General features: G+C 36.4%; 1 protein-coding gene across 4 annotated transcripts in view; it reads left to right on the top strand.

Moving 5' to 3' along the window:
* Positions 1–12,653, top strand: part of MIPOL1 (mirror-image polydactyly 1) — a 189,253-nt gene that overhangs the window by 63,864 nt on the left and 112,736 nt on the right. For all 4 annotated transcript variants that reach the window (XM_040067221.2, XM_040067222.2, XM_058420957.1 and 1 more), the window contains 3 exons: positions 1,180–1,309; positions 5,286–5,319; positions 5,579–5,749. In XM_040067221.2, coding sequence (XP_039923155.1) covers positions 1,180–1,309; positions 5,286–5,319; positions 5,579–5,749 — 335 coding nt within the window. The remainder of the gene's footprint in view (positions 1–1,179; positions 1,310–5,285; positions 5,320–5,578; positions 5,750–12,653) is intronic.

The following is a 12,653-nucleotide window of genomic DNA, read 5'->3' as shown; positions in this document are numbered from 1 at the left end:
TAGGCTTTTAGTAAAAGGGAGGAAGTAAAGAGGGAAGAAGCCTTTTCTTTCATTAATGGCTTAAACAGTAGTTGAGAGAGGAGCAGATAGTTCTGAAGGGAGTAAGGAAGCCCAGTAGCAATGGCTTAATAGAGAAATTTTGGTCTCGAGACATAAATTTTTGTCTTGAGACATAAATACCAAAATTTGAACAACACTACTGTATGATGTTAGGAGACTATGGCTATATCCCAATTTGACAAAAGGGACAAGGGGGGTGGAGAATTCAGGAACCTACAGATCTCAAATGAGTTTTTTGAGGTTCCAGTGAGAGAGGATATAGTCCTCTGTCTTGGAGTGACAGCAGCCTTACAGCATCCTGAAAGTCCCTAGATATTTTGAATACATGGTTTTATGATGACTGTGAGGAGAGATTTGCAGTATTGCAGAGGGAAATGATGAAAGTATGAATAAAGATTTTAGTGGAGGCAGGGTCGAGGTAAGGATTCTGGCAGTGTGCCAGAGATGGTGTTAGACATATTGACAGGGGAGAGGCAGAGAGAAAATGTAAGCTCGGGATGAGGAATGACTTGAAGGTGTTAGTTTGCTCCCAAGGATAGACAGTAAATCTTAGTTTATTGGTACCTAATGCTCCAAGGTCCATGTATGCTGTAACAGATAATATAACAGTATATTACACAATAAAGTAGAGGCTTGGCAGAGAAGGAGATGCCAGCTGTGCCACTCTTGTGATACCAGAGATAGACTATAAAAATATCAGAATTTTTAATATCACTGTGCCACCCTGATAGGAAGCAGTCTGATGGTAGTAGTTTTAATGTATGATTACTTTTAACTCTGTGTCCTAGAAGAAACTTGCTAGTGTCTTACATGATTCTGAGCTTTAAGAATTACTTTTCCATTAAGCAAGTATTCAGAATGCCCAGCAAATCAGTTTTGTTCCCTGTTAGATTTTATAGGGGTGAATTTGAAAACACATAGCTTTATTTAATACCTTAAAGTGTTGACTGTAACAATTAACAGCAATTTAGTGTTGTATCTAAGAAGTAATACAGACCTTATACAGAATAATACAAGGTCATTGGAAGTGTTGATTTTAGGAGGTGGTGGCAAAGACCAACTTAAGTGCATCTAGTAGTGCTTTTCCCTGTCAAACGTGTTTGTTGAACACTTTTACAGCTCTGGTGGAAGAAGTTTATTCTGCTCAACGCGAACGTGATGAGGCTGTCATGGCGAGGCTTAGGTTAGCCAATGAAGAGAGAGATGAAGCATTTCTGCGAGTCCAGCGTTTAGAAGAGTCTCTCAAAGAGTAAGTGTACATTTCCTGCACCTTGTAAAAATTCTGTTGTGTCAGTCTGTGACAGTCATAAACTATTCAACAGTGGTTATAGGAAAAATTAGGACATTATTATCTGTGCAATAAAATAGACTAGGGCTGGTCTTACTGTGGTGTTGGTTAATTTGTTAGCTATTCTGTAAAACCATATTTTTCTCTGGAGACTGATAGAAGGTGAATAATTTTAATCACAAAAAATTTAAAAATATAATCAAAATTTTCAGTATTGACTTATTGAGGGAGAAATAAGATGAATGTGACATTTTGTAGGGATCTTTTGACACAGAGTACCAGAATGTCAGTCAAAAGTTACAACATATAGGAAATCAATCAAGCCTTTAAGCCCACTAGACATTTCCTTCAGCAAAATTTCTACTAATTATATGGGTAACACAGTAAAAATATATGGGTTTTTTCCTATATCTTTAGTGTAGGAGCAGTTTGTAAGGTAATAAGGGTACAATTAATAGTTCATAGATTTTTATGTATGCCATTGTAACACAACAGAAATAGGCAATCTTAGGTTAAACAGAACTAAGTCATGAGAAAATTAATCAAGAGTGGTTTCCTTCTGCCTTTGGGATACATGCAGCTTTGAAGCTACAGTTTGCTTTTCTATACAATCCTTGTCCATCTGAATTGTGATGATCTTGGTGATAATCTTTGTTAGTCTCCCAAAGGGTAGTCCCACAAAGACTACAGTGGCTGAGAAATTTCTCGTACTTTTCTGCCAGGAGAAATACAAAGCAAAAGCTTTTCATGGCAGAAGACTGAATAGGTGCAGTTGTTATTTAACTAAATAACAGGCAATTTTGTTTTAAATAATTGATGCTACTAAGAACACTCCTCTTTAGGGCAGAAAACCAGTCGTCTTCTTTTGGGTATTTTTATAGTTAAGGCCAGAGAATATTATCAAAATTCATTTCAATAATCTGCACATAGTTTGTCCACCATTACACTGTGGAATTTTCGAGTTACTGGAGATTGTCACAGACTCACTGTTTGTCACAAGTATGATTCCCACAAGAATGGTGTATGGTGTATGGTTTCTTAAATATCTTCGTGGAGCACATTTCTGTGCATATACAACTGAAATCTTGCCTTAAACAGCAATCTCTGAGAAAATTATAGATGTTCTTCCAATTCCTGTAGGAGGCATCATTACTGTGGGCCTTACTCGGCTCTCCAGTTTCTTCTGCCAGTCTTGTAATCTTGTATGTTCCAAGAGTAAAGAAAGTTTTGTATGGCTCCAAGCATCACATGATCCTCTATATAAATAGTTAGCATAAACTCAATATCTTTGATCTTAAAGCACTCAAGTAGTGCAGAAATTTAATTATTCTGGTCAACAAACCTGGTCAATGACTTTTGGGTTTCTGGCATATTGCTGCTTTTTCTGCAGTGGAATCCACAGACACGTATATGGCAGTTCTTGACACACATGAATCCCTCAGAACACCTTCACTTGTTTTCCCTTCAACTCCTTCTGTCTGCTTCACTTATGTTCTTGAAAACTGACTTAGTTCTAAGCAGAAGTATGGGAAAAGAGAAGAAACTCCATTTCTCACAGAGCATGCATAGTACCTTCTTCAAAAGCATGTCATTGCAGAAGGCACTGGATATACTGGTAATACCAAAGTAGTACTTGTTCCCAGAAGAGTCTGTAACTCTCTTGACTGATAGTTTGAAGCCAAGCTATTACATTTTATTGCTATCATTTAGAGAACAGCAATTGTACTAGCCGTCATCCACTCGGGTGTTCTTTCCGATGCTTTATAGAGAGGCCTGTTGCCATTCACAGTCTCAGAACTGGTATAGGAGATTTCCCTGTGGAGAACACCAACTTTCTTTTCTATCACCCTTGATAATTTCTTCCTTCCTTATGGTGGTTGTTCAAAAGGTCAAGTTCCCTGTCTCAGATGTGAAGCACATAGAGGTTTGGGGTTTTTATAAAGAACATCGGCTACTTGTGCCGCACTCGTCAAGTTTTAGAGCACAGGTCACTCTTTCCATCTGCTCTGGATTTATTCCAATCAGAGAACTTTACAAGAGTGCAGTATTGAACAGCCTGCCAACCTTTATCAAATGCTTAAACACTTTCTTTAAATTAGCAGCTGGAGCAGTTCTATTGTCATTATTTAACTGTCACCAAAATTCTTTCAGCCCTGCTGGCCCTAGGGGTTAAATTATCAGAATGTGTTTAGAAATGGGGGAGGAGGAATCCTTGGTTACTGCTGTTTAAAATCATGAGGCTTTCATTCATTGTCTATGCACAGCACAGGGAAACTTAGCAGGGCAAATAACACAGCTCTGGATGCTAATTTTTTTAAAATATTGTCACCTAAGGAGGTGTTTGTATACCTACAGACAGATCCCTTGTGGCGGTAATATGCTGAAGGTATGCTTAGGGCAGAAGTTCATGTTCTTTTTCCCATTCCCATTTCTCCCTAAGGTGTCTTGCTTACCCAGCCTGTTGGTTGGCTGGGTGATTTTGTTGACCTGCACTTTTAGCAGTATAGAAGTTCTCTGGAGAAGCTGGGTCAGTCCTGCCAATTTACTTTGACAAATACTGTTCTTTTCATTGTGAATACAAACTAGCTGGAGATCCATTTTTTACTTAGAACAATGTAAAAACCTAAAGCAGGAACTCTAGAAGGATCCAGCTCTGAGAATTTATTATAATAATAAAATAATTAATATTATTATGTTTGTTATTTTATTATTTGTGTTACTTTATGAACACAAGTCAAACCCAGCAAAGGTTAGCTTTTACTTTGTTTAGTTCTGGTGCTGACTGAATACGTTGGAGTAGTTACTGCTTGTGAATGCCGCATAAATATACCAGCTGATATACATTGATAGTATATTTTGAAATATTTCTTTTTAATTTAAAAATTTCCATACTGGTTGATTTGCTATGCCTTATGTACTATTATCTGCTAAAACTAATGGAAAATGTGGTAGCATGCTGTCCAGTGTTCTATAATGTTTGCCAGCTAAAATCATGACTTTGGAGCAGTGCCTGTCACAGCACTACTGAAAAAATGTTGCTGTTTAGAAGATGTTTTATGGTACTATATCTATCTTAAAATATCTTAGGCTACTTTTAGTAGAAGTCACCATGAAGTAAGTAGCAGTGGAGTAGTAAGGTAAGTTTAATATGCTCATTTTTTCAGAAGATAGATCCCTGTCCATTTAACAAACCTTAGGTAAGATAAAATGTGTACTATCCCATTTATTAGATTTTAGTGCTATCACTTGCTGCTTTTACACAGCCAGTGTTCAATGCTGTATGACTAAATTCCTTGTATCATCTTTGTATTTGACAGGTCAATATATGTTCTGTTGAAATAGAAAGGAAGGGAAGTGCAGGCAGCTTTGTTCCAGAATTAAATATGGGCCTTGCAGGGAGCTGGGTTATCTTCCTATTTTATGCAAGATATAAAATCAAAATATTTATAAAGTAACTTCAATTGGTTTGGGATTTTTCCCTCATTTTGGAAAAAAAGAGGTGGGAAAAGAATTACTTAAAAATGAAAAAAACCCTATCAACAAAATTCATGTTCTGTTTCATTTGGGGTGCAATAAAAACAACAAAAAAACCCAGCATGTAAAAGTTGTAAGCTGAGAAATAAATAAAATAAAAGCATCAGTCATTTCTATCACTGGGGAACTTTTTTCATCTAAGCACATATGAACAATTGATCCTTGTAGTCATATATAGCAGTAAACATTAATAACTTAACAGTCTGAAGTCAGTGCTGAAGATACGGAGCATTATTGAAAGATGGAGTCGAGCAGGTGGCACTTTAATATGTTCAGTGTCATGGTTGACTCTAAAGACTAGTAGAATGAAATTACTTGAGGTTCTAAAGATTTAAAAAGCGAACTCATTTTGCTGCACTAAGGAAATGCTACTGATCAGGCTTTCTGTGTCCCTTTTTTCTAGGCTAGAAAATATTAACCCTGAAGAAAATGACATGGTAAGCCATTCTCTGAGGAGATTTCTTGATGTCAGTCTTATATCTTAGAGGCTTAAGTTCAATTGAGTGGGTTTCAAGAACTAAGATGTGGGAAAAAGAAGAATTGACACACTAATAATGTACATCTTTGCTGCAATATGAAAATTCAATAACTTCACTCAGTCAATTTACAATTCACATGTGCCTATTAATTAAAACCCTATATTAAATAAAATATATTAAAACTTCATGTCTGACTAACATATAATGCTGTTGGTAGACATTACAGGAATTACTGAACAGAATAAACAATGCAGACACAGGGACAGATATACTGAAGAATGGAGCTATAATTCTGAACCGAATACACAGGACCAAAGAACGAAAAAAGAAAATAATAGCTGAGGAAATGAATGCAGTAATCGAGCAACGGGATGCTGCTTTATCTCAAGTAAGTCTCTACAACTATATAATCACTCAGTAGCAAATTTTTTTTTTTTTTTTTTTTTTTGAGGGGGTGGTGATTGGTTTACTTTTGGGGAAGAAAATTATTGTGTTTATTTTTCTCTCTTGAAAATCTCAAAGGAGAGCCCTTGTACTAAACATCTGATTACTGATCAACTTTTTCTTCGTGTTATTAGTGCCCATTAAAATGTCATCACTGTGTTTCATGAGAAAAGTTACGTTTGTGTTTTTTGCACTTCATTATTATGTGTCTTCTTTCTAAAACAAAATAGTTTTCAGTGAGTTGACCAATCTAAAAAACTATTAATGGCTTCATTTTGCAGTATGATGTACTGGTGAAATGCATTGGATGACAGTTAACTGGGACAGAAGGATTTATAAAGGGTTATAAGTAGCAAAAAATATACATTAAAGGAAGATAACAGTACCACGTGCAACAATGCAAGCAATTCTTCCCTTTGTTGCTTTACATTCAGGAGATAAAAATCAGCATGTGGTCCTTGACTCTCAAAGTCTTACCCATCTACTACGTGACTTGAAAGAATCTGTTCTTTTTTCTGCTCAGTTCGCTCATTGCCTGCAATTTCCTATTTTGACAGAACAGTAATTGTCTTCATTCTCTTCACCATAAAGAGAGTTTCCTTGCTTTCCTCATCTCATGGAAGAGTTTTTCTGTCTTTTTTTTTGTTTGAGTTTAGGTTTTTTTACCCACTTTTTTTGACAGACTTTTAACTGAATAGGAATAAGCTTAGGGAGGAGCAGTCCAAGTAGGGAATGCATCTCCTGAGAAAAGATCTTTGACTGGATGCAGCTCCTTATGTATTTATGCCCGACAAGAAATTTCATCTGACTCCTCCAGTATTGAAAATTTTGATTTTAAATCTAAGTAACCAAAGTTGGCCCACATGTAACTGATTCCTACTAGATTTAAAGTCAAGTTTGTGATCTTTAATGATATCAATAATGTTAATTGAATTTATGTTCTGTTGAGAAGTCCTCTGATAAAAGTGCCCCCTCTACAAACACTGTAGTTTGCATGCTTTTTCCAGTCATTGTTTTTACATTTTTCTCCTGCTTTAACCTTGAAAAACACATCTCCCTAGAGCTTAAAATATTTTGTGTGTCTGTCATGTATTGCAAAAATCTTAATGTATTATTGGTGGCATTTTGCTTTCTCAGTCTATTTTTTCCTTTTATACTAAAATTGCTGGGATGTTTCCCAGCACAGCTACTGTTGGGAAGCATCCAACAGGCCTTCCAAAAGTTTATGTTCCTTCTTCTTTGCGCGGAGCATTTGAAAAGTGAACAGCTTGTCACAGGAAAGTTTTCAGCAAAAGAGAAGGCTCTCTTGAAATTTTTATTTTAATTTTTCAGGTTTTCATTCTTTGTTGAAGTGGAATTTCAGGCATACTTGGACCATAAAACTTCTGTGAATGTCAGAAGAATATAATTGTTAGGCATTTTAATACACATTTTAATTTAATTGATTTTAAGCTGCCTGTTTAAGGAGTAATATTTTCCAAGTAATCAGCTTGGATTAAAAAAATTAATAAAGATAATTATTTTTAGATAGTAATGGCTCAAGTGTCACCACTAGCAAAGCCATCTTTAGTCATATCAGCAAAAAGCACAGGTAATGTTAAGTAAATACTGCAGCTGAAAAAATAAATTAATAGAATAATAAATCCTCATGAAATGAAGATATAAATATTTGGTATTACGCTGTAGTACTATGATACTGACAGCCATTTATACCACCATTGTTTTAAATTAATTGTTATTAACAAAACTATTCATCATGTGTTTTCAAATATGTGATGCATTTACAGCTGTAACTGTTGAATCTAGAAAATAGGTCCTTGCAATTGAAGATACCTTTTCAGCCTGTGTTTCTCACTTGATGATTCCTTGGGAATTCGCACCATACTTGAATTATTAGTAGTCTTTTGTTAACATTGCAATAGCAGTAGTTATTACAGTGCTAACGGCAAGAACAATAGGAGAGGGATTCTACATTATACCGCAAAGGGACTAGATATAATTCAGGGGATGTATATGCTTAGCATAACAAATGCAAATTATTGGAAGTTAGATTTGGGGTTGCCTCAGGCATTCATAACATCTGCAAGTTTAAATCTTTTTCTTTTTTGTGGAAGTCACATCAAATATGAAGGGGAGAATTGAGAGCAGGTTGAGAAGAAGCAGAAATAGAGTAAACAATTAGCATGCTGTGGCTATCCTCTGGAAAATGCATTTGTAAAGTTCAGAGGTCACTGAGCAATGGAGGTTGAATGTTTCATGACACATGGTGTTGCTTTGTTCCTGGCTGCTGTTGGATGGTGCTGGAGACAGCAATGTCCATGGTGTAGACATAGCTGGTTCCATATGATAGAGAACTACCTACACAGTAACAAGTGTTTGGACTGACTGTTTTTATTGAAGCTGCATCTATTACTTTTCGTTGTGATTTTCTTCACAATAGCATGGCATTTGGCAATTGAGCACAGCGAATGTAAGTAGTGTCTAAGTAGCTTTTGGGGGTTAACTCCCAAAAGTCAGGATTTCTGACTTTTTTGAGTAAGAAATAATAATTTGAAAGCCTTCACAGCTCAAACAAATTGCTTTCATTTCAAGTGAGGACTAAATTACATTTCTAGAGAATGGATGTTCTATAAACTATGCATTTCCTATGACCAGGTAAATACAGATTACTTCCAACTAGTCTTTTAAATTCAGTTTTATAATGCTTTTTCTGGTAGCTACTGAGCTGCATTTAACTGGACTGCAGTTGCAGCATTCTCGATGATTACTTAGTTGTGATTCTTCTCTTTGAATTTTACTTGAATTATTTTTTTATTCTTCAAGAACCAAAGAGCTCTGTCCATGTCTTGGAAAGGCCATGAAAATGTTTTTTCCACCTGTAACATCCAAGAACCTCTTTGTATTTTTTGAGATTTCCAGGGTGAGCACTGCTTCTTACTAGGAAGCAGATTGAGGCACTTCTGTCACTGTATTGAGCTGTGCAAGTGTCTGTAATCTCAGATCTTTCACTAGATTGCTGAGCAAATATGCAAACTACTTTTTGTATGTGTGAAAACAAATGAAATGGTATAAACTCAAATATTTGATACTACTGTTAGTATGTATTTTCAAGTGAATAATAAACAAACAACTAAAGCATGGCTAAACATTGACATCCATCTTCTCCTGTATCAACCCCCTTAAAAAAACAAACTCAACAGTTTGGTTGTATTTGCTAAGATATGTTTGTTAGTGAACAGATCTCGTGTGATACTGAGGATCTTCAGTGTGTTTTATGACTGATCCTCTGAAAGAAATAAAACATTATTTTCTTGTCTGTAACGTTCAGTTTTGTCTTAACCCATTCAAGGTAAAAACTTATTCGTCCAGTTGATCATAATACAGTTTTACCTTTCTTGAGAAATATTTCTTGCTTGAGTGATCCAATTAGTGCCAGACATTCAGTAGAGATTCCATATGGCATAATCACATTGTGCAATCCTCATAAAATACTCAAAAGAAGTGGTTTCCAGCAGGAGGCAATACAGTACAATGCCTCAGCCACCTATTAGCCACATCACACCTTATGGACAGGAATGTTAATATCATTACAGGGTTGGCAGCTGAAGACTTACTCAAGTCATTACAATTACTTTTCTTCTGGTTTAGACAAGAAAGGGGACCTTTGAATTGGTACAGCTTGAAGGAAGTGATTTTTTAAAGCTCATTAAGAGATTAGGAGATTGTGTGTTTGATATGTTTCCAATCCTAACTAATTCTGTAAATGTGGGAGTTTTTAAATTGGTAACAGTCACTTCTGTACCGAGTTTTAAATATTAAAGATATATATATTGCTGTTAAGGAACAGCGGTGGTTTCATGGCTGGCAAAGTATCATCTCTACTACACTGATCTTGAAGCAATAACATAACTGGCAAACAAACCTGGTTTTACAGCTTTGAATAGTTTGACCACATCCTGCTGTGCAGGAACATGCTTATGACTGTTCATGTAAAAATTGGCAGTCACCCAGTTGCTCATCTGAAGCACGTTAAAGAATTCTTCTCCATTTTGAGGCGCTGTTTTGAGGCAGCAGGCGGCACTTCATCATCATTGAAAACAATGACGAGGTGCACTGTGCATGACTTCCCATCATTATCAGTTTCGACTAATGACTAATAACTGATAAATGTCTGTATTTACAACTAGTCAGCTCCTTGCTAGCTTCTTTTTTTGTTTATTTTTGTTCTTCTAAAGCAATTTTCCTCCTTTTACACCAAGTAGTGTGTAGAACTCTATGTTGCCTGTGATTCACAGAGCATTGAGGCACTCTCAGCACAGGATTGAATGGGTCTCACTGAGGTAGTAAGCCCAAGAGCTGTGTGAAATGTAAAAACAAGAAATGTAAATGAAAAAAAATATTTACAGATCTTAGACCCCTAACTGGGTTAAGGTTCGATGGTTACAATGCCTCATGCGTCTTGGGACAGAGGTGATCCCTTTGCAAGCCAAACCAACTTTGGGACATTATTTTTTTAACTTTTAACTAGAAGTTTGGTTTTATACTCTTGTGTTTTGGTACCCTTTGACACTTCTTGATTAAGGAGGCTAATCGAGTTCTGGGCTGGCAGGAGCATATCTGACAGTATCCTCCTACCTGCTCTCTTAAGGTGCTTACCCTGCTTTTCCCGTTGCCAGTGATACTTGGGAACAGGAAAAGAAGAGGTAGGATGCTGTATCCACAGTTGTTTATGAACCAGGCGGCTGCTGTTGGGTACTGATGATTTTGGTCCGGAGCTTATTTCAGGAGGAAAGTGAAAGTAAGAGCAATGTTTATTGTACTTTGAAGGTCCAAGAACCGTGCTTGTTCACTAATGGCTTGTTTCCTTTGGGAGGGCAATAGCAAGTTGCTGTACTCATTTGTATCCTTTTCTCTGAGAGGTAGCTGTTGAATGGGCATGGGAAACTCCTTGCCAGCAGGATGGTTAAACAGAGAGAGGACTGCAAGATACTCCTTTTTGCCCTGTGAATTCAGTCCAAGTCCTGAGAGAAAACAACAGGGATATGGAGTAAGATATAAAGTAGATTGAAAAAGAAAAATAATTTTAGATTTAACATTAACAATTGCACAGTGACTGCAGGGAGTAAAGAAAGAGGGGTTGATGAAATAGTCGTCAGTTTTATTGGGATTCACTTCAGTGACCTCAGGTAAAGCTCACAGATTCTCTTCTTTGGAGCTGAGTAAAAGGGATCCTGAAAGGAGATCATAAAAAGTCAAGTTATATGAGCAGTGGTTGTGATTAGCAGTATTAGCTTTAGTCTGTTTAATTGCATTGTACTGCAACAGTGCTTTAAAATGCCACATTTCATTTCCTCTGTACCTATATCAAGATAATCCTTTGGAAGTTTGACTAAATTCATGTTTTAGGACATCCATCTTATACTGAACGTGGTTAAATCCATGTTTTCTTTCTTCCTTCTCAGAATAAACCAACTGAATCTCACCAGGCACCAGTGATTGCTGTATTTGGGACGTGGAATAAAACTATTGTGAATGATGCTGGAGAGCATCTCTCAGAAAAGGGCAAGTTCTTCATGACTTGGCTACTTAGTTTTTCTGAAAACAAACCCAGTTTGAAAATATATAATAATTCTTTACTTTGCACCATTTACACCAAGATGATTAGGTGTGCTCTGACTCTATACTTTGGGTATATTTTTACTGGCTTTAGCATGAATATTTTCCAGGAGAAAATTCCGTTAAATATTTGGCTACATTTAGGAGATCATGAAGTATTTTTTGCCTCTGAAGTAGGACTTTTTGCCTCTGAAGTCCGCTGGAGACTTAACTAGAGAGGGAACTGGCCAAACCTGGTTTCTTACATAGGTTTTCTGATTTGTGTAGAATGTCCCCCCCAAAAATAACCTGTCTCCCTGTTTAATCTTTTGCCATAGTGCTCTGTTTAATTTGATCAGGGTATGTAATTCAGTTTCCAAAGCATTAAGAAATCTGAGGGGTGGTGAGATGTTCAAGCAGGATAGTAGAAGAAGGTTTAGGGACGCTACAAATCCATGTTTGTAGTGTCCATTTGTCTCACACTGACATAGCAGAGGTTATTTTCGCTCTGTAGGCAAGTATGTGTTAATAAAGCAGCAAATTCTTTGGTTTCACTGGAGTTGGAATTTCATTAGTGAAAGCAAGTATTTTGCAATTTATTCCTTAGTTTAGACTTCAGTGAGGCTTTGGTTGCATGAGATCTCACAATTTTTGAGTTAATACTTCTTGCCGCTTGAAGTGCAGGTCAGAGGGTAGGTCATTAGTAGAGGGAGAGGAGAATCTGAAGGAAATTACCCTGAGGAGCTGTTATACTGAGCAGTATTTAGTCCATGAATGCTAAGTGTGAGTAAATATGTAAATGTTAATGAAGTGTTTCCTTGAATAGAGGGATTATGGTTTTTCTTTTTGAGCTTTAGAAGCAAAATTTTAATTGATACTGCATTTCTACTTTTTGCTGCCATAAGGTTTTGACTGAATGATGCCTGGAGACACATCATTGTTTGCATTGTTAAATCACCTGTTGTTCCTCTGCAAACAGTGTGTTGTGCAGAATTCAGAAAATACATGTCTGCATAATATTTGAGGGCATGATCATGCTTGGTATCTTTAATTGTGAACTTTAATGAATTTCCAGTTGAACATTTGTCCTCTCTTCAGTACCTAAAAACTCCTCACCCCTTTGAAAATGGCAGTAAATTTGCATGCAAGCTTGTTCCATTAATTGCTGTTTGACTCATCTATCATGGGCTAAGCTTTATATTCACACAACTTAGACTTTCAAGCCAATTTCTGGAATTAATTTAAATATTTAA

This window comes from Hirundo rustica, chromosome 6 (assembly GCF_015227805.2).
Source record: "Hirundo rustica isolate bHirRus1 chromosome 6, bHirRus1.pri.v3, whole genome shotgun sequence".
In the NCBI taxonomy this organism is placed as follows: Eukaryota; Metazoa; Chordata; class Aves; order Passeriformes; family Hirundinidae; genus Hirundo; species Hirundo rustica.
The sequence above is the reverse complement of the archived record's forward strand: the minus strand, read 5'-3'. Positions and strand labels throughout refer to the sequence as shown.